Source organism: Lutjanus erythropterus, chromosome 20, assembly GCF_056507025.1.
Source record: "Lutjanus erythropterus isolate fLutEry1 chromosome 20, fLutEry1.hap2, whole genome shotgun sequence".
NCBI classification, from domain to species: Eukaryota; Metazoa; Chordata; class Actinopteri; order Lutjaniformes; family Lutjanidae; genus Lutjanus; species Lutjanus erythropterus.
In genome coordinates this window covers 17454784-17478217 of record NC_139336.1, presented here as the reverse complement: position 1 = coordinate 17478217, position 23434 = coordinate 17454784, and the positions used below count along the sequence as shown (strand labels likewise).

The following is a 23434-nucleotide window of genomic DNA, read 5'->3' as shown; positions in this document are numbered from 1 at the left end:
AGGAGCAGAAATCTGAAGAGGCAGTGTACACAGAATAAGGGTAGCATGGCAATGGTTGAATGGGAAGTGTGCAGGTTAGTAGGCATGTGATTTTCATTTCAATCTGTACGTTTCCATTTGACGGTTAAATGTGGAAGTATTATATTCGATTCTGTTATTTTTGGTAAATACACATACGGTATTTGTTTCTTTGCAAAACTGAAATAAGATTAATGTCATGTCAGTGTGTTAAAGATCCAGTGTGTAAGATTTACAGGAATTTTATTGGCAGAATATGACAGAACTGTAATGTGAATGAGTATGTTCATTTGTGTATAATCCCCTGAACATTAGAATCAATGTGTTTTTGTTAACTTAGACTGAATTGTTCATATCTAGTACAGAGTGGTCCTCTTCCATGTTGTACCACCGTGGTTCATGGACAAACTTAGAAGGGGAAAGTGAAACGAGCAATTTGCAAGCTCACCGTTAGAAGCCACTAAATCCTACACATGGGCTCCTTAAGTGTGTAGCTAGAGGCAGAAAGCAATTCACCTAGCTTAGCATAAAGACAGAAAGCAGGGACAAACAGCAAAACTCCAAAGTTAAAAAAAAAAATGCTTACTAGCACCCATAAAGCTCACTAAGTGACACACTATATCTTGTTTGTCTAACCTGTACAACACCTGACTCCAGCTCCAAACCTGATAGGGGTGGACTGATCAATCTCCAGTGTATCAATACTGCCCATATGAAGTCCTAATTGAGTAATGCTTGTAGCATAAGAGGGACTGACACCAAAAAATTTGATCCATCACATGGTAGATGACATTTTGGGCACATAAACCCCCTTCTTAGTGCTGTAATATTTTTATTTTGTGTGCTGTTATGAGCATGCATGCACTAATCATTCACATGATGAAGATTTCTTTGCCATTAAATTGTGTTGTGTTTTAACAGGCATGTAATCAAATAATTAACAGAAAATAGCACGAAAAAAATGCCTCATGTTTGGAAAATTGTTTGGTGAAAATATATTCAGTAGTAGACATATTTTGCTCCCTTAAGCTGGGCTCATTTTTAAAGTTGGACCGAATTTCAACTGTGTCGGGCCTTGTTTGCTGTGCAGTGTAAAGGTGGCCCGAGGACCAAGCAATTGCTCGGAACTTTCAAACGAATCTTTATTGAAAATGTTCAATAGTCAGTGTGGTCTGCAAGTGTCGACAGGCCAATTCACTTCATAGTTTACATGTGCAGTGTGAGCACCCAGGATGTGACTTGAGGATTGGACCATACAATGTGAGCACATAAATTGTGAGCTTTGGCTTTAGAATTAAAAACAACATTTCTAAAATCGTAACGCATAACAGCTTTACATTGCCCACCAATAATACCTAAGTTACTTAAGAGTGGTATCAATCTTCTCATCTAACACTCCAAGAGAAACCGAAAAAGCATACTTTCCAAAATGTTGAACCATTACTTTGACATAAATGTTAATGTTTGGATGACGCTGCTCGCATTTGATTTAAACATGCTGTTAATGTCTCTTCTTTCTCTTGTGTGTTGGCAGACTTGGAGGCCTTCAGTTGTCCAGGAGATATCACACCACAGAAGAACCAGAAAAGATTTCATCAGGAAGATCCAACAGAAGAGGCCAAATATCGAACTGAGGTGGATGGTTGCAGAAGCCAAACAAGGGCAACTCACCACAAGAGCCATGTGGGAGGAGAGTGAAGGAGTTTTGCTATTTGCTTGTATCAAGTCCAAACACTTTCTCTACTGACACACGCTGAACGTTCCCCAGCCTCCCTGCAGAGCTTTTCCTCAGGGGGAGCCCCTGCTATGAACCCCAGCTCCCTTGGCTTCAGCAGGCAGTCCAACCTCAGTGCCAGGCGCTGTGTGGGCATCCCACAAGTCTGGGTTCTGCCCACACAGGACTCACAGACTGCCCCTGAACAAAAAGAATGAGATACTCCTGAGTCACTCTCTGTGTGGTGGCTCTCCTGTCTATTGTTAAATTGGTCTGTTGTGAAGTTCTGCCTGCCTCTTCCCCAAAACGTTCCTAACTTTAGTTAAAAGCCCGTCCAACTGCTCCACTGACTTCTTTTCAGTCACAACTTCGTTCTAATTTGCTTTCCCAACAAGCAGCAGCACGAGTTCCTTTGTGTTTACCACGTGGTGGAGGACCATGGGATGCCGTCAGAGCTCGGAGGAGAAGGAAGCAGCGCGGCGCTCGCGGCGAATTGACCGCCATTTGCGGTCAGAGAGTCAGCGGCAGCGGCGTGAGATTAAGCTACTGTTGCTGGGCACCAGCAACTCGGGCAAGAGCACCATCGTCAAGCAGATGAAGATCATCCACAGCGGGGGCTTCAACCTGGAAGCCTGCAAGGAGTACAAGCCCCTCATCCTGTACAACGCCATCGACTCACTCACCCGCATCATCCGCGCCCTCACCACCCTCAAGATCGACTTTCACAATCCTGACCGCGCCTATGACGCCGTGCAGCTCTTTGCCCTCACAGGGCCGGCTGAGAGTAAAGGTGAGATCACTCCAGAGCTGCTGGGGGTCATGAAGCGTCTGTGGGCTGACTCAGGGGTCCAGGAGTGCTTTCAACGATCCAATGAGTACCACTTAGAGGACAACACTGCCTACTACCTGAATGACCTGGACCGCATCTCTGCAGCTGAGTACATCCCAACTGTGGAGGACATCCTGCGATCCCGTGACATGACTACTGGCATTGTGGAGAACAAGTTCACCTTCAAGGAGCTCACCTTCAAGATGGTAGACGTGGGTGGACAGCGTTCAGAGAGAAAGAAGTGGATCCACTGCTTTGAGGGCGTAACTGCAATCATTTTCTGTGTCGAGCTAAGTGGCTACGACCTCAAACTCTATGAGGACAACCAGACGGTAAGAAAAATCTCCTTTAAAGGGCCCACATTTTCACTCACAGTGAATGTATGCATATGCACACATGAATGCACAAATACATTGCACACAGCAGCCACTCAGCCTAACGCAGCAGCGTGAAAAGGAACCAGGCAGACATCAACCCAATTAACACATTTTATACAAATTCTCTCTCATGTTAAGTTTTTACACCATTCATGAGAAGTAATGCAACTTTTATTTCTCACCACAGGATTAATTAAGCAAGAATATATTACTTACGTGAGAAAGATAATACTAATTATCTGATTTAGTACCATTATTTTAGATACCTGTAAGCTTGGTATCTAGATTGTAGTCCATGTAGTGACATTAAATCATTAACTGTTGGTTACACAAGTAAATTATGAAATATCAATTTTACATTATTTGTGATATCAGTTGTTTTTCATACAGTAAGAAAAGACAAAATGCTGTGACGTGTCAATACTACAAAACATGTAATATTTATATACAACTGTTCCGAGAAGCAAAGGCAGCATAAGCGTGTTTTGCTGTGTCATTTCCTCTCTGTACATCCCCGTCTTTGATACAACAGCCATGCTGTGGTTAATACAGACAGAGATTACACTTGTATTTTGTGTATGTCGTCACACATTATTCACAACAACACTTTTTTGTTGTAGATGTTGGCCATTCAAAATTAATCAGGGGTAATTCCAAAATACGTGTAATTTGACGATTTGGCTTCTTCCAATTAAGAAAGTAGTATTATCAAACAAAGGAAAGAGTTTGAGTTTCTGTTTCAGTTTTCCCAGCGTTTCATTTCAGTAGATCAAGTACATCATGTCTGTATCATTTTAAATGACTTATGTTTACTTTGGTGTCTTAAACTCACTGAAAGGTCCGTAAACCACCAAACTGCTCAACAGCTTATCATTTCGAGTAGGAAAACAGACAGACCTGAGCACATGCACAGACTGTTAAAGTTCATTTTACTAAGTACAGGGACAGAAGCAGACATTTTTAAGCACTAAATGTAAGGCACGTTAATACAACTTACAACACAACCTTCCTTAACTATGACACTTAAAGTATGTTGTCCATGTATCCAATGAATTGTGATGTGGTGGTGCCTGAAGACAATTTTTCTGATGAAAAATGAGCTAGATGTTGAGTTTTTGATGAGTTTTTTTTTTTTTGTCATTTACCTTTTGGTTCTGATGTAAGGATCATCTTAGCAGTCTGAGTAGGCTTAATAAACCCATACTTAAGTATCCCTGACATATCGGTAGCTAGCTGGTGTTTAGTACTCTTCACTGTTTTCATAAAAGAAATCAGAATGTTTGTGGAACTGTAATATTGTGTTGGTGAAGGCTTGCAGTACGGGGATTGAAACATGGTGGCCATAAGAGGCCATAAGTGAAATATTTAGTGGACCTTGAGTAGATCAGGTCTACAAGTATATGGTGCAACTATGTACGATGGTCATTCTATGCAAAAAACAAAATGTCTATCCAACTACCCGTATGTCAAAGGTGGCATGAATAACCTTTACTGTTGAGGGAGAAGGCTCAGTACCTGATTTGGAAGTTTGCCACAGAAAGATGGAAAAACTATGCTCCATTTACATGTTTTGGTAGATACTCAACATGGTGTAGACTGTAAGTAACTGTTTTCTTTCCAGGATCACTCTATGCATGTTATCATCCAAAACAAAATTACTTCATACAACAATTCCTCTATAATTTGTTCAGTTTAGTTTAGTAAACAGTTTGGAAAGCCTTAACTAAATTTTATGGTCCATATCCAAATTTCTTTGGCTGAGGGCATAAGTAGACTGATTTCAAAGAAATGGGTAAAATGCGTTCACCCTGCCCTAATGTGGTCGTAAAGCTATTTTAAATCTGTCTGAATGAAGAAAGCGGCCAGTGTTTGTTATCTCCTTTTCATGGTTGTGTGGAATTTGAACAATTTTCTATCCATAGCATATCCATCTTCTTATCTGAGTGTTTGGGAATAGTTGGTAGTTAATGCTTGTTTAAGAGTCTTTTTTGATAATGGAAGGTCAACAATAGATACTATTCTACTGTTTTAGTCTAGACAAACTATGAGGGGTCAAGCCATTTTCTATTTCTTCACTGGTATGATCACATTTTTTCCTAAAGAGCCTCCAGTATCCTTGTTCACCTTGATGCCTTTATAGAGTCTCCGCATGAAATAACATGAGCACAGAGGAAACTTTGTCATCCCTGCTGTAACTGAACTGGCCTGATAATTCATGGGTTACCCGGATAAAACAGGGTGTACAGTGTGCCAGGTTGGAACATGAAATCAATTAGTTTTATAGGTTAAAAATAATGTCTGAGGAGAAAATGCAGTATGGTGTTAATTGAGTTCACAGAATAAAGTGTGAGGCTGTACCTGTGAGAATTAGCAGATTGTGAAGGTGCTGTGTAGCAATGGGAGTTCACAGGTGCAAGAAAAAACAACTTTTATTATTCTAAGACAGGAGAGAAAGACGAAAGCGATGGATCTACAGTTGCAGAGCAAAAGACATCCTGAAATTAGATCGTCCATCCTGCTGCAGAGCCTACTGGGATGAATAAGATTTTTGCAAATACTGATATTTTCATCTTCATTTATTATTTGGTTGGTTGGTTGGTTTGTGGTGGAATTATTACCTGCCTTTACAGTTTTAAGAATTTACACGAGGCTAGGATTTGGTTTGTGATTTAGAAGTACTGACATTAATGGCTGTTATCTTTAAATGAAACCCTATCAGAAACAGAGTTTGACTTTATCAGAAACAGACCCCGTCTTTGTCTTTCAATGAACTGCATTAGCACAGAAACTGAATTAGTCCATATGGAACATCATGCACATTCTACTAAAAGACAAGAGAGGATAATATCCACTGCTGTACCACCGGACTACAGAACAGAACAGAACTCTTCTCAGGCTGCGAGACTCCTGAATTCATCCTCTGCACTTCACCAAATAGAAGTTTATTTTTATGACTTACTATTTACTAAGAATTGAAAAAGGGGTGGAACAATTGTCCGTATTTTCCTTAGGCCCCAAAATGACGAAATCCTCCCATGGATGAGCATACATGCAAAGTGTTATCTTTCATTGTGACTCTGAAGCTATTCACATGCAGTTATGGGGGTTAGGACCTTATCCCAGCGTTCACTCAGTGAGAGGTGGGATACATCCTGAGCAGGTTGCCAGTCTATCACCTAACTCTGCTCAGTGCTAACAACTGAGACACAAACAGTACAGTTGTACTTATTACTGATGAGATCATGCAACTGATAGAATACCATGGTGGTGGGAGTGCCTTTTATAGCTTTTTTTTATTTTTCATATAGCAGGCTGCAACTTTAAAGCAAGCCGTTGCAATGCAATCGTGTTAATCATCTTAGGCTCTACACAAGGGACAGCAAGCATACAGAATACAGCCAAGGTTATAGCCCTGTGTGTGTTGTTTGAAGACAGCCACTGGATAATTAGTCCTCAAGCTACCATTAAGTTAACTTTTCCATGGTTTATCTCTGCTGCACATTGTTAGAAAAACATCCACATTTGTTAGATATGTGGAGGCTGACATTCTTAATATGACTGGATGTTATTAGCTTTTGTATCATTAGCACTGAGCTCAGATCTTTTGGTTTACAGAAACTAGCCTAAATTGCCAAGTGTGTGAAACATTATGCAACAATAACTGAGTGCTGATTCACCACCATATTGACAGCAATTGCACATAAACCAAATACTATACTGATGATTTTCAAGGCATTAAAACAACATATCTGTTATCAAATTATCATAAAATCAAGAATGTAGGAAACATTTTGTCGTGCACATGGCAGCAAGGATTATAAATAGTAGGCTATAGCTTATATAATTTCCAATGTCATTAATCATATATAATAGGTGGTATTATAGCAGGTGCAACATTTTCTTTGTGCCCCATTTATGTTCATTTTACAAATGTAATTGTATTTTTATATTTAATGGATGAAAAGAGGATACATGCAGAAATATGGAGACGTGTATCAGGAGGCAGGGCTTGTTTAAGTATGACATACAGAAATGATCAAGTCACACATATTTAAAGTAAATATCACATTATGGATGGCATGACATTAGTTGATCAATCAATTAGTCAGTCAAAAGAAAATACATTTTTTTGATAATCACTGAATCATTTCAGCCATTTTTCAAGCAAAAAACTGGTTGGTTGCTGGTTATAGCTTCTAAAATTCATTTATTTGTCATTTATGATGGTAAATGAAGAGTCTGGACAAATGACGCTCTCGGAAACTGTGGAGTATTTTTCACAATTTTTGACATTTGATAGACTCGACAATCAATCGATTAATCATGAAAATAACTGTCAGATTAATCTAAAATGAAAATAATCATTAGTTGCAGCCCTAATGGGGCATGTGTTTAGTCAGATGCAATCACACCAGAATAATGCTGAACAAATTTCTGAATCTGAGCTTGACCGTGACAAAGTATTAATTCTATGACATGGAAAGACTTAAAGAGCAGTGAGTAATTCTGCAGAAAAGCTACCTGATTGTTGTATTTCTTTCCCAGGTCATCAAATACAGACACTTTGAGTTGGTGAGCACCATGGGTGAGCCACTAATCCAAAGCTTTAGTATTTGACGACCTGGGAATCAGATACAACAATCAACTAGCTTTCTGCAGAATTCCTTACTGCACCTTTAACGTATGTAATGGCTGAGATGTTGCAGACATTTCTAATATAATGTAGGCTGAACATTCATACCAAAGCCCTATACAGATTTGTGCTGTATCAGCACATAAACCAGATAATGGTGGCCATACAGGACATCCGTCCACACCCTCATAAATCTACAAGACCATGAGGCAGACAACATAATGCAGGAGCAAATTTAAATTTCACGTTCACCGTGACTGTACACTTAATCTAAATGTAAACTTCAGTGTGTGGAGTTAATGTTGCTGTGGTTCCTTACACATCTACAGAGGACTCCACAGTGAATTCCTATATCTTGGAACCGCCTGCCTCCATAACCTCTGTCAGCTGACACAACGCTGCTGAACAGCTGTTACCTAACACACAGTCTAGCCTCTACATGCTCAATACATCTGCAATGTGAGGAAGAGGAGAGTGTTTGTGTCTGCATCGGGCTCTAGTAACGAATCTTACATGATCTACTTGATGATGGGGAATAAAGCGGCAATGTAACCCAATTTGGCTTCTGTTAAGTTAGTTAAGTATCAGTTATGATTAAGGTTAGATACTCCAAGGTATGACAGGCAGTGCAATGTGATCGTCAAGGACTGAGTCATTACGTTGACCTGGATATGTGTGCAAATAGCGATTTATACTGATGTTTAAAAAAAAATGTATGTTATGCTTACGCATGCAACATATTTCAGTTTACTGGCAAACAGATACAACAGTTGACTAGAACAAAGATAAACAGGTGAATAATAGGCAGAACAATCTCAGGGGAAATGTGCTCATATTTCTGAGAAAATGTTTTCCATCTGTTTAGTCGGCTCACACAAAAAGGAGGTGACTATGCAGACTAAACAGATTTTTAGATAAAGAACAAAAACATGACCACATCCTTGGCGTAACCCTTTCTAAGATAATCTGGACTAGCCTTTGACAAAATAACCGAACCTGAACTTGACTCTTGACACTTTTCTTAAACTGAAAATAAGATTTGGTAAAAGTGTTAACTACAGATTTAACAGCTGGGACAATATTAGAAGACACTGTGGGGGTATGACCTTTGTGATTGATAATTATGATACTGATAATTATCAGTGTATTAGAGCCTTCATTTAAATTCCTGCATTGTTATGGGGGACCTATCATTTTTATTTTTTTTAACTGTCTGAGCAGTTGATGTAATTTCCCTCCAGCATCAGTCATATTTACTCTTTGACTCAATGAAAACGCTGACGTGTGATCAAGAGACCTTTCCGTCCCCATGTAAGCACAACATGAACCTGCCAGCAAAGATATCCATGACCTTCTTTACCTTAGCACTAACACAACTAACTCACTAAGTACAATGTTCTGTTTAATATATATGCAATATATTTTAGGGCTGCAACAAATGATTGCGATAATTATTTTCATGATTAATCATTTATAAAATGTCAAACAGCTGTGAAAAAAGACCGTCACAATTTCCCAGAGCCCAAAATGACATCTTAAAATTGCTTCTTTTGTCCAACCAACAATCCAAACTCAAAAGAATAATTATTTACAATAAATGAATGAAAAGAAAAGCTGCAAATGTTTTACATTTAAAGGGAAAAATCTGCTTTTTTTATGTGATCGTCCAGTCAGTGTTGATGGTAAATGTAGTCAATTTAAGCAATAAATTCCTCAGTGTGAGCTATATTGACCAAGAAAACTGAGTTCTTCAGCTGCAAAATCTGTAGTTCTTCCTTATGTCTAGTGATGTCACACTGATGTCACTGGATGTAAGAAGAACTACAGGCCACTACAGCTTGTATTTTATAGTCTCTGCCTCTGGATATCCAGCAGGCTTCCTAGATGAGTATTTTTGTCACCCAACGCTATGTTCTGGCCAACAAATTAATAGCTATAGGCTAGTGTGGTGATAACACAGTAACATAGGCGTGGGCATCTGAAGCTCACTTGCAAGGCATGCTGGTACATGTATTCACTGCTGCATGGCTCCTTAAGCAGGAGAACTCAGTCTTCTTGGTCAATATTGCAGCACTGAGGAATTTACTGCTTCAACTGCCTACATTTACCATCGACACTGACTGGACTTTCACATGAAAAGAGACAAACTTTGCCTTTAAGAACCTGGAACTAAGAAATGTTTGACAATTTTGCTTGAAAAATTACTGAAATTATTAATTAATAATAATAATTAATGGACTAATTGTTGCAGCTCTAAAAAACAGTTAATTTATTGATGTCAAGTCTAACTTTGTAAGATGTCATCAATCATTTAGCACGACAAAAAAAGTCACTAACTCAACTTTCTGGACCAGAAATGAATCAATTTTAGTGCAACTCTGTCTCATCTATTTATTTCAAACGCTGTAAATCTTTGTTTTGTTTACTGTGTTGATGAGCTTGTTTAAATAGGCGCCTCCATGAATTATCCAATGGATAACAACACAGCAGGAGTAATTATTGAAGTAGAATCGCACAGCCACTGAAGAATCATTGAAAAATTCAGTCCATCATACAGCTGTGATTAGTTTTTATCTGCATGTGTATGTATGATGATCGCTGATTAATAGCTCTGGAAAACAGTCTGTACATGTATACAAAACAGTTTTAGTTGCTTTAGAGGTCCTCGTTAGATGAAAATGTGTCATTTTTATAATGATGCCTTGTTGTGTCCAGTGATCATTCTTAGTGATCTCAACTTTCAGAGTTAATTACAATGTCACTCAAGCAGAAAACAAAAACTTCATCAGAGCAGATCCACAAGGCTCAGTTTCAATGCACCAGCTCGCACAAGACAGAAAATACACCAGAATAATTACAGTACAACATTTACCCATCAACCCATTCCCTGATGCATTTTCCCTGTCCCATCCCTGTCTTCATAATGAATCGGTTGCCATGGTTACCGTTGCTTAGCAACAGGCCAGTCAAATGCTCCTAATCCTGCGCTGTTGACAGTGAGCTGTGACTAGGGAAGGGAGGATGAGAAGGGGGAGAGGAGGGTGAGAGGAAGGGGAGGGGGAACAAACAGCAGCGCTGGAGAGAATAGATACAAGGTGTATATGTGCGTGCGTGCATTGTGTGCCTGTGCGTGTGTTTGTGGGTGCGTTATTATGAATGTGTAGCACAGGTTTATATGCAAGGGCTGAGGCTGAGCAACTGCAGTGAATTCGGTGTGTATGTGAGGTGAAAATGAAAAGCCGAGCTGTGAGGTTGGGCGCTTGTTTAAGCTTGTGTTAGCCAAACATCAAGGCAGAAACTGACTGCAGTGTCAGCTCTATAGATATTGTTTCAATTATTATTTTTTATTAACCTCTCACACAGGAATTAATTACCTGTCACATGAAAGAATATGGGACATTAATCACTGCTGTTTCATGTTTTGACGTCAAAGTTTGTCATGTGCACTTTTCCCTTTCAAACCACAGCAAATATGATGTTTGAATTGATCTGAACGTGAAACGCCAGTTTGCCTGATCAGTGGCTTTAAATCACACCAACAGAATCACAGATGCAGGTGTCAGGACGAAAATGTATTCAGTAATATTCTCTCTCGCTCAGCTACAGCATCTTAACCGCCTAATGGCTTATCAAAGGCATTACTATCATGTAATTGAATTGCTTCATATGACATAATGGTGTTTTGAAAAAGAGCTTTCCAGGAAACAGAATGAGACTGTTCAAGGACACACCAAGTGAAAAAGTCATGTCATGCTTATTTCTGCCAGTATTTTCTTTAGCAGGCCATTCATGCATCATACATACAACACGTTTCAAAGTGTCCCTTTTACTGTGGTAGGGCTGGGTGATATGGATAGAATTAACACAGTGAGGTTTTTGATAAATAAACAAATAGTACTCAGTAATATAGATACAATGAGGGTAAAGGCAAACAATAGAACAGCTAGAACGGTCTGGCTAGTTCAGAAAATTCTATCACTCAACTGTACTGCAGCCTTTAAAACCAGGAAAAGACAACACTTATACCATATCACAATATAACAATATTAAAAATCTAGGATGATATCCAGTCTCATATCATGATATTGATATATATCAATATATTGCTCAGCCCTAATTCAATTTATCTTGAATGTTATTGAAATGCTATACAATGACCTCCAGCTTGAAGGTTTAGTGTTACCCACAACTAACCCTGTGTCTAGACCACAAGCGTATCAGACTCGTTTTTCTCTCACATGTCTCTTGCTACAGATACGCTCTCATTGTACTTCATACAGCAGTCTGCACCGGCTCCATGCTGGTTCAGCTGTGTCTCTCGTGTGTACCTGCGACCTGAAGCATTTATTTACACTTCAATCCTATCTTTTTGACAAATTCACACATAAATGTGAGGTTGATGGTCTTAATGAATACTTTTAATTTTACAACCTAGGCTATTGGGGCAGCCATGACATTAAAAAAAAAAATGAGAATGCTGAAAGCTGAATTAAACAATATATTCAAAAGACCAATGTGGCAGTAAGCCTGCAGATTCCAAACACCTCCTCTCACCCTCTCCTGTCATGTAGAAGAACCTACAGCATGGTGGCTAAGAAACTTGCCAAAGGCCCTATCTAGAGCCAGTGTTTTGTTTGTCTGTTCTCGTCTATTGCAGCATGAAAACTGATTAAAACATATTTAATAATATTATTATCAATATAATATATTAATATTAATAATATTTATATTCATTTTCTGCCATATTCTGGTGATAAATCCCCACAAATCTGACCTGTAACAGCAGGCTTCTTAAAATGAAGACTACTACAAAAAAACAAGCATATGGTAACATTATAGTTTTTTATAGCTATGAAACACAAATTGCTTTGGTAAAGAGAAGCCCGCAGCTATGTAATGTAGGTTAAAATATGAAAATAATCTACTTTGCTGTCAGCTTCAGTATAAAATTACAAATGACTTAAGTGTGAATCATATGCATCAGTGTTGATGGAAAAATACTTACATATATCAAATGAAAACTGCACAGAAAGCTTTGCTGCTCCTTTGCTGCTCAGTGTTTCAAAATGCACAGACAGAATGAAACCGGTGAAGTCATGTGAACATTGTTGACATGCAAGCACACAGGGTAACCATTTACATGTACGGTTGTAACAAATAGTCAATTAATCAATCAGTCGGTGGAAAGAAAACTGATTGCCAATTTCAGTTATTTTTCAATCAAAAATGTCATATATTTGCTGGTTCCAGCCTCTTCAGTGTAAATATTTGCTGATTTTCTTTGTCAAATAATCAACAGATTAATTGATTATGAAAATAATCGTTAGTTGCAGCCCCGGTTACATGTATGATTAATGTATTTGATCCATACTAGAGAAGAATTAAAAAGAATAATATTATGTGCAATTGTGATGTCTTTGTGTGTTTGTTTTTAAACCTAAACCCAGCAGTCCTGCTGTCCACAGCAATATAGACATTCGTAATTAAGCAGAGAGGAGCAGAAGAGAGGGAGTATCCTGAATAATGTAACTTTCAGGTGCAGCATAAAAAACACAGTGACAGAGAAAATCATCTCGGTGGATGAGTGCAAACCAGCACTCTCTTGTAAGGCAGTGACATTTAAAATGAACCTTAATGAATTAGGAAGGGGTGGCTGCACACTTAAGTGATTTGTATTTATGGGAAACAAAGCAACGACACAGGGATGAACTTCCTCATTAATACTTAAGCTTAATTAAGGCCTGCGCCTCTGGACGATGCTGACAGGAGGCGGTGAGGTGGAAAGCATATAGATGTGTGTGTATCTGTGAATCAGTGGGTGTTTGATGCAAAGGAAGGGGGTCTGCATGCTTTAATGCTCCTGGATGTTGCTCCCCCGGCTCCTCCTCCTGCCCCCCCATTAAGAAACCCTTACTGTACGAGCACTGTGGTGTCCAGGTGAGGAGACGGGAGACTCCCTGGGCTCAGCTGGCTGTCTCCTGCCATACTCTCTTAGCAGCTGGGCTCTTGTTTTGATACCCTGGAAAAAGGAGAAGTGAGGTCAAACAGCCTGACATGACTTTGTGTAGTGTACAATGTTTAGGGGCCGGTCTTTGTCCTCGGGGAAACATACTTATACAGAGAGAGGAGCTTATGTTTCAATCTGATCGGGTCACAACATGTGAGAGGATGTGAGAAGGGAGGAAGACGTTATGGATGAAGAAAGAGCAGTTTTAACCCCCTAACTCTTGCAATTTGTGTAGAACAAAACCTAATTTTACTTCCTTCTTCTTTCCTCTGTGTCATTTCAGTTGTCTTAACAGTTAGATTGTTTATTAGCAGGACAAGTCTTGTCAAAGATTTTTTTTTTTTTTTTTCAGTATCTAGTGGATATTTTGCGGACCTTGTGGTTGAACAGACTTTTTCAGTGTGTTTTTGGAAACATCTGTCCCTTCAACAGTTTTCCTTCAGGCATGTTTTTATTAAGAGCTACTGTCTGTCAAATTTGACAGACCCCCTAGAACAGATCCCCTTCCATTATAGGGAACCCACATATTATAACATTTAATTACAATTACTAATTTATTTTTTTTAAATAATAATTGAATGTACATAAATAATCCAACATGGTAATATTTTTTTTCTAACTTGCTGTACATAAGCTACTGTAAAATAAATTGTTTCTACATATAAGGGTTACATGCCTTAGTAGCTTTTTCATCATTATCCAAAAATAGTGCCCTTACGCCACTCATTAATCAGGGTTTTCAATGAATCTGCACTACGATTGTCTAATCCTTTGCTATTTGCCTCAATATCTTTTTTCATGCTGAGCAGATCTTGTGATTTGCTCAGAGCATCATGTTGTTTCTGTAACCTTTTAAACAACAGTCTTCCATCTGACAACCTCCCAGTCACAAGCTACTGGCCATTCGCCACATGCCAGCCATGAACAGATCAACTTTCTTCTTCCATTCTTTTCCCTTATACATTCAACGTCACATGAGCGCAAACTGTACAATGAAAGCACATGGGTGCATAAATGCACATACACATGTGCATGCAGGGATGCACGTTTTTCCTCTGTACCAAAACCAACATGTTTTACCATTTTGCAAATTAAATCTGGAAATTTAATTTAAAATAATTCATTTTTGAAGGGTCATGTCCTGTATGTGGTGGAATAGGAGGACAAAACAAACTAAATGTTACATAAAATTAAAGCTATAACAAATGATTCTGGAGAAAAATAGTTGATTGTTGAGTCTCATTCCCAGGTCATTAAATATTGTTGTTTTGGGCTGGTGACTGGGGTCGACCCAGGAATGACACTCAACAATCAACTATTATTCTCCACAATCGCTTGTAGCAGTGCTTTTGATTTTTATTTTTAAATTTTAATAATGGTGCAGTGTTAATGGTCTGGTTTAATGTCAATAACACAGTCACAGTGTTAATAATTTCGTTTTAGCCAAATACTACGGCTGGCTAATTTATCCGCAGGAGATGGCGAACATCTGTGATTTCCATCACAGTTGTGAAATAAATTAGGGATGCATGACATGGGATTTTTGCCCTAAAAACAATGACTTACTTATCTCAAAATAATGATTTAGTATCTCAAAAATAATGAGTTAGTATTTCAAAATAAGGATTTAGCATCTCAAAATAATTGTATTTCTAAATAATGAGACACAAGAACCAGAGCAGTTATGGTGCACTGGGAAAGTCTCAGGTGCTGCAACTTCGATGCAAAAGGTTAAAGCAGTTTGTCTTCAGTGTAAACAGCCTCCCTCACCTTGCCTTCAGGTGATCCATTCATGTGTTCATATTATTGCAATATTACAACTATTCTTCACATGAGTGAGATGTTGATCACTGACTGATCATTTCATAGTTTTGGTCTGGGAGAACCGGAGCAGTGGTAAAAGAAGTAACCAGCTGTTTCAGAGGGGAATGTGAGAGTTCAAATTCAGGTCTTCAGCTGTCTGAGTCTCAAATCTCTGTTGACATAACAGAGGAGCCACACCTTTGACTAGTCGAGTGGATATCTGTGACTTAACATTACTACTGTCTACCGTGACCTTACGTGGTCTAATTTTCTCGCTTGGGATTTGCCAGATCACATGATCCCACTTATGTGAATAAGGTCTGATTATGTAACATATTGGGCTATTTGGGATGTTGCTAGTAACACCAATTAAATACCATGTTTTATCTTAGCTCTGAAATCATTTCCACATGGTCTGATCTTCTGTTTTATTCTCTTTCCACGTCCACACAGAGTCGCATGGCCGAGAGCTTGCGCCTGTTCGACTCCATCTGCAACAACAACTGGTTCACCAACACGTCGCTCATCCTCTTCCTCAACAAGAAGGACCTGTTGGCTGAGAAGATCAAACGCATTCCTCTGACAGTGTGCTTCCCTGACTACAAAGGTCAGAACACCTATGAGGAGGCAGCCGTCTATGTGCAACGGCAGTTTGAGGACCTCAACCGCAACAAGGAGACCAAGGAGATCTATTCGCACTTCACCTGTGCCACTGACACCAGCAACATCCAGTTTGTGTTCGACGCTGTCACGGACGTGATCATCCAGAACAATCTCAAGTACATTGGGCTGTGCTAGGACCTGAGGCTGGGTGGTGGGTGGGGTGGGGTGGGTGGGTGAAGTGGGCTGCTTTGGCAGCGGTTGGCCCGCCATCAGGCTGGATAAACAAGAGGCATGTCGGTCTGCCTGACGGTTTATCTCTTTGAAGAGGTGCAACAGAGAACTGCAAAATGAAATGAGGTAGTCAGATGGTCAGAGATGGACGATACTGTAGAAGTTTCAGTTGAAACAACAGAGCTGATGGGCCATGGTCAAGATGGGATTTTTACCCAATGTGTTTGCACTGAATATGAGTATGCAGAGACACCCAAACACACACACACACATGCACACACATACACACACCCACACAGATCCTTATGTTTGCTCACACACACACACACACAAGATCCTCGGATCAACAGTCAAGCACTTGTTTGACAAGGCAACACTGGAAATTTTAGACAGCTACCCCTACCTGCCTGCCAAACCTGAGGTAGTAGGTCTGTACTGGTGGTTTTCAGTTACGTTTGTCTACTATATTTTATTTGCCAGAGTCAATTAATGCTGCTTATGAGAAGAATTTTGACAGAATCCATGTTCTCTTTTGGATTTTTTCACCCTAACAATGGTAACCAGTGAGTGCACCTGATGTTGAGATGTGGGGAGAGCCTGTATTTCTGAGGAAAACAAAAAAAAAAATGTCAGTAGACATGATGTCACAGGGTTTCTGCCTAAAAGAGGAAACTGCCACAGTGTAAAGCTGAAGTGAAATACGTTTTCTACACACTGTTTCTGTTTTGCCCCTTGGTCGACTCTCTAATGTTGTTCTTTTCCCCTTTTTCTTTTATCTTTTTTGTGCTTTAAAAAAAAAAAGAATATGTCTCTCAAACCTGCGTTTTATAGCAGGTCACTGACTTATAAAAACCAGGAGAGTGTTATGCTCCGTATAGAGTCAAAAGTATTCTTTATGATCATTCCAGTTTCCAGCAAGAGACAACAAAAACAGTGCCAAGATCAATTTGTAAATAAAACCAGATCCCATCCATTACGTTAATTTTTGTTTTTGTTTTGTTTTTATGGACGAATACATTAAAACATGCATGATTTTGTTACTTTGGGATACTAATATATTTTCTTTGGGATTATGTTCCTCTTTTCTTAGGTTTAAAATAATATATTCCCAAAAATATATATAAAAGTCAAACACTGTGTACGATTGTACAGTTGTCAGAGAGGAATCTATTGAAAAGAGTTATATCAATAAAATAACAGTGATGATGATGTTATGATGATGATGAAAAAGATGACGATGATGATCACAATGATGATGAGGAAAGTCTCACGACAAAGTTAGCATGAGAGGAGAAAGTGGATCAAAGGAGAACAAGACTGTAGAAAAACATGAAGCAAACCTTGAGAGTTCAATCTTCCTTGCATTATCTAAGTGGAAATTGTTAAACAGCCAGTCAGTATGATGTGTAAATATACTGTAAGGTACACTCTTTGTTCAAACAAGTGAAAATAAAGGTTGAGCTGGGATACTGTTAGTGAGATCAAAAAAAAAGAGAGCGCGAGAGAAAGAGAAGGAGAGAAACCCCACTCCGCTCCTCCTCTTAACCTTTCTTTTCAGTTCAGAGGGTTGATGTGCAAACAACTCAGCTAAGGGCTTCAGGCTTGACTTTACGGGATGTCCACCTCAACAAAAGACAAAACAATTATAAAAGAAATATAAAAAGGACAATAACTATGAATAAAACAACTTATGCAAATTTTTCATGGTGTAGTAAATGTGTTTTTGGGTGGTGGTTGTGTCAAAAGTGCTTTAAATGTATTTGGGATGGGAGTTTTCTTATTCTTTCGTGATCATGCTGCATCAAATGATTTGCAACGTGGAATAGAATGTGCTGTCCGAAGTCCTTGTTTCCGTCCTCGGTGTCCAAAATCATGGCATAAAAAGTGTTTGTCCTCGCCATACAATGTAGCCACTGGAGCGGGAATAATTGGGACATAAAGTATGCAATTAAATTACTCCTGAATGAACTTGGCCTATGTGTGATGGGGTGAAAGCATACAGATTCCCCTCTAATTAGTGTATAAACCCCAGCCGACCCAACGTGTCTGCTGACGGGTCTGTCAGAGTCTCCCAGTCAAAGTTTTTAGTCTTTAATGAGTTAAATATCACACTTGTCACACAAATTAGATTTTATACAATGCAGTATTTATGCAGCGGTTGAGGTTTTGTGAAATCTCTGCCACTGAATAAAAAATGACAAATTGTTATGTGCAACCCCTCAAAAAGAGTACAGAACACTTTACGTGGGAAGAACTTATCAATAGTTTGTCTGTTAGCCACAGTAGATAGCGGTCGGCACACTCCAAGTTTGGAGAAGCAGAGAAGACTACCAGCTAAGCAACGTACTGCTGTGGACAGTCAGCAGCAATATTTGCTTAAGTCACTGTAGAAAAGTGTATACTATATTTAACTATTTTACTTTGCTGTCAGGCAGCTTTTTCCAACAAGACACCATCATTATAAAAGCCAGATAAAATGACTGATTTTGCTGAATTTGAGTTTAGTAGGTTTGGAGAAAGCGATATTTGGCTTATATACCAGCTGTTTCCCATTTGAAAAGGCTGTCTGACAGCAAAACAAAGTGGTGAAAATATTCTAAATACAGTGTACACGTAAAGTGATATTGATTTTTTAGGTGGACCTTTTTAAAGTGACTTGAATACCTTTTGCTGCTGACCCACAGGAGTATATTGTTTAGCGTCTTTGCTGATGCTCCTCTATGCTTCTTTAAACTAAGGGTGTGTTAGCTGCCGTCTACTGTAGATAATACACTTACTATTAATAAGTACCTCATAAAACCCTACATCAAATAATATAAACTATCTTTTTTAACATGATAGGTGTCTCCTGAAAGACATTCAGATAAGAAATAATACAACTGCTGTAATGAAACAGGATGATTTCTACCAAGCAGCCCATCCTGTTACCTTTCTGTTACACTCATGCGATATGAATATTTTTCATGTTTAAACATGATTTAAATATTGATGAGGCTTTCAGTACGTCAGACTGGGGACCATACATAAAACATTACAGTACTGTGCGGCTGATGGTTTTTAAAATTATTTTTACTCATCTTATCTTTTCCTTATTTTAGCCCAATTTGCATCACTGTGTGTGAAAAATGTCTTCGGGTCATTTTGAGTGCATTATTTTTTGGATTGATTGAAGGAACAGTGGGAATTTGTTTGAGAGATGAACATAAATAAAATCCACTGCTGAGAAGGGAGAGTCCTGCTGAAATCATGCCTTGTGACTGTCATGTGGTAGGAGTTGGTGCCAACCATAAAAATGACTGAGTTACAGACTGGGAGAATAGCTGCTGAAAAAAAAAAAATCAAAGGAGGTATAGAAATGTTCGTTATTTGTTTAGAAGTAAATTTAAGTTAATTTGAAACACAAACTCGTGGGGCTGGAGTACTTCTCAGGACTGCTTTGTCACAAGGTGATGCCAAGCAGCAGATGTTGAAGTAACACACTAAAAAAAAAATGTCTGCCTGACAAACATTTTCCTTGGGATCACTTACTGAAGGTCTGGTTACTGTGAGTGATGTTGCTGGAATGAATGCAAACAGCAAAACAAGTAAACACAAAAGTATAAAGGACTCAAATTCCTAATTTAAGCTTGGCAAAATTAAAATTTAACAGCTATAAAACAGGAGAACCAAATAAAACCTAAATTGGAAATAAATCACATTATTAGTGAAATAATAATAAAAACCCAAAACTGAAATACCTCTGAGTCTTAGGAGTTACTGTAAAAGCCGTATTATAAAAGCTTATAAAAAACATATCACATAAAAAGGAGCCTTACACTGAAAACCAGCTGTACAAAGTCATAAAAAGAAATACTGAGGACATCATCTGGATCAAACGCATATGGTATGCATAGCATTTAAATGTTCAGTACTGCAATTCCTATGAATTAAACTGTGGCATACATGGCTAAGTGCAAAAAGTGCCCCTGACACTTAAGCACAGGAAAATTAACAAATGGACCACAGTAAATGGAGGTAAAGAAATAAGTCTACTACCACTTTGCTCCAAAAAATATGACAATGAGCAATAATTCCATTTTTTTCTAGTGTAGAAATTATCCAAACTCCCTCTGTAATACCTACAGTAAAACATTATGAGTAACATGATGTTTAGCACTGGTCACATGTCGTAGTTCTCTTCAGGCAGATACACACCACCCTTGTTTAGTCTGGTTGCACTGAGCCCTAGAGCATTTAACCCCTCGGTGCATTTCGTTTGGGTTGGTGTGAACGCTGTACTCTGGTCCGGACCAAACGACCACTCTCTGGTACACCAAATGAGGTCAAGTGAACTATGGACTGGTTCATTTCTGGTGTGAACACCATTCGAACCAGTCACAGGTTTACATAAAATTGTATGAGTCATTTCACTGGTTAAAAAAAACAAAACAAAACAATTTCTCTTCCTGTTTTACTGACTGGTGAAATAGTGTCACAATTGTTACCAAAATGTTGACTGACATGGGGCAAATCTGGACTCACGACAAAGTGGGAAATGCCCACATTATGAAACACCCGCTGTCTTACAAGGCGTTCATATGTGCAGTCCTCTGTAGTCTGCTGATTCTGGGCTCCAAATCGACACCAACAAGAACAGAACCTGGCAGTGCTCCAGGATGTATGACATACAGGTAGCGATTGGGCCATTTGTTGTCTTTTTACCTTTGACCAATAATCAAACGACATTTCCACCACATGACTTGTGTGTTTGAGTTTTGCCTTTGTGAACACAAACTGGACCTGTTGGAAAAGTGTAACGTCTCATCCTCTCATTGGTTCGACTCCAGAACCAGACCTTTAGGTGTGAACCTGCCCTCAGTCTGACTGCCCACATGTAGACTGTGGGTATAAACCTGCCATTGGCTAAAGATTTCAAGTTAGCTGAACCTTAACCTGGTCACTAATAGTGCAAATGTTAACAAGCTAGTAGCTGCTACCTTTTCTTTTGTGGGGATTTAGCCACTTCAGTGCCAAGGCTCTCCTACCTATTTGCAGTTGTTCCTCCAAGATCCTCTGCTGTGACACTGTTTTGCAGGGGCACCATCGCTGTATCCTGGGCTTTGTGCCACCAAAGACACTTTTGATGGGTTTAAAGAAATACAAACAAACCAGAGCATTTTTCTCCTACTAGCCTATCGAGATCTGTGGCAATAGGTCTGGCTATGTGACACTCTAATCTATTGTCATATTCACTCTCCCGTAGAGCATTAAACAGATACAGTGTCAAGTAATTAGGTGAAGACACAATAGGGTAAAGGTATCACGTATCTTTTTGTCATACGCATGATGCAATGTGCCTTGATATGACATTTATGTGCAAGGACTGTGTCACGTTCATTTACAGGTTAAGTATCAGGAAACCAGTAGTGGTCTATCTGCAATCTCGTATTATTTTCAGCAATATCTCCACAACCTTGAGGAACCTAGATATTTGTGTCTTCGATTTTGTAAGCGTCAAAAGAGCTTTGACCATAGATTTAAGATTTAAGCTGGGGCCAAGCCAAACTGGAAACTCGAGACCTCCAATATCTAATAAGGAAAGGGGATTGAGGGCACTTCTAAAAATGTAAGTAGTTCACAAACAACCATGGGCACAAATAGAAATTCTTGGCCGTATGATGACAGTTCCGAAACAATAAATATATATAATCCTTGGCATGTTCCACAGCCCTGTCTATTTCTAGGTCTCCTACATCATTTGGGCTTTTTTTAAGAAAAAAAACAGAGAAAAAAGAAGGTACTTGCAGCTAGCCTCTCTTGACCCTTTCCGTGTTGTTGACCCTCACTTATTTGCCTCTTCACTTCCTTTCATAAGATCTCTTCTAAACTGGTTTTCCTCACACCACCAGCACCAGGTACATCTTGTCATTTCTCTCCTTCCATCTGTCCTCTGCTCCCCTCGTAGAGGACTCGTTCATGTGTCTTCATGGTGACCCAAATATTTATATCCGTCCCCTTATCCCCTCTTGAACTTCTCCCCTTTCCTCTCAGCTTGTCTGTCTGCTCCCACCTGCTCCTTGGCTGTAAACCAGCTGGTGAATCAAGTGGACAAGCCTGTGGGCCAGCTGGGAGAAAATTCCATAAGTTTGGCTTTCTTGGAAGAGTTTTAGCCATGTACATCATCTCCTCACTTTCTCTGCTGGCAAATTGACCATTTCAAGTCTCCTGTTACTGATCAACAGAAGCTCCTCTCGTCTTAGCGCTACTCCTCCCTCCTCTGTTGACTCCACAAAGACAGCGATGACAGCTGAGGCTCATCTTCCAGGCCAGCCTCTAGTCGCCGTCTCCTCCTCTGACCCCTCTAACATGAGCTTAATGTCTCCCTCAACCCATCCTTAATGAAGTCCTAAAAAGATTCCCATGAGCGGACTTAACTTCTGCCCTCTTGAACCCTTCTCCCCCTCCCGGACCATCGCTGCTGATCTGCTCTGCTTCCTGACTGATATCATCAACCCCTCCCTGACATCTGGCTGCAAACCATCTGTCTTTGACTTAGAGCCATTGCTCAACTCGCAAAATCTTCTCTTGACCCATCTGACATCCATTATAAACGGCTGTCGAGCCTTTCTTTGCCACTCCTTCATAATTGCTGTGTGTAGTTTGATCGATCCAGAAACTTGACTTTAATGATTTAATTGTTAGTCCCATGAAAAATGACAATATTAAATATCGCTTAAATACTGAATTGTTTTTATTTAAATTGTTATTTTCTAAATGTGAGAGTCCAGATCGATGTCTTTGTAGCAGAAAGCTATAAAAGCCTGTGCTTGAAATTAAACACAGCCAGTGCCCAGTGTTTACAACAGATTTACCATTACATGTCTTTGAAGTGGAATCAATATTATCTCAGCAATTTATCATCCATCCATTATTTATAACTGCTTATCATTTTACAGGGTCACAGGGGGCCGGAGCCTGTTCCAGTTGACACTGGACAAGAGGCAGCAGATACCCTGGACAGGCCGCCAGTTCATCACAGGGCTGACACCTAAACAACCATTCACACTCACATTCACACTTACAGGCAATTTCGAGTCAGCTGTTAACCTAACCTGCATGTCTTTGGGTTGTGGGAGGACAGTGGGGGTGGCTGTGGAACCAGCAGAGAACCCACACAGACATGGGGAGAATATGCTCCACACAGGAAGCAAAGCACATCACAAAATCCCAGCCGCCAGGC

General features: G+C 39.4%; 1 protein-coding gene and 1 long non-coding RNA gene across 3 annotated transcripts in view; one reads left to right on the top strand and one right to left on the bottom strand.

Moving 5' to 3' along the window:
- gnaz (guanine nucleotide binding protein (G protein), alpha z polypeptide) overlaps positions 1 to 17917 on the top strand; it is a 39135-nt gene extending 21218 nt beyond the window's left edge. Inside the window, exons 2-3 of the mRNA XM_084745385.1 lie at positions 1553 to 2893; positions 15835 to 17917. Of these exons, the coding sequence (XP_084601511.1) occupies positions 2171 to 2893; positions 15835 to 16179 (1068 nt within the window). The 5' untranslated portion in view covers positions 1553 to 2170 and the 3' untranslated portion in view covers positions 16180 to 17917. The remainder of the gene's footprint in view (positions 1 to 1552; positions 2894 to 15834) is intronic.
- Positions 1 to 23434, bottom strand: part of LOC146308326 (uncharacterized) — a 61394-nt gene that overhangs the window by 25824 nt on the left and 12136 nt on the right. Inside the window, exon 3 of one of the 2 annotated variants that reach the window (XR_014772597.1) lies at positions 13486 to 13590. This is a non-coding gene — a long non-coding RNA (uncharacterized LOC146308326). Of the gene's footprint in view, positions 1 to 13015; positions 13591 to 23434 lie in introns of those variants that run through there. The other variant, XR_014772596.1, reaches the window with a different exon arrangement.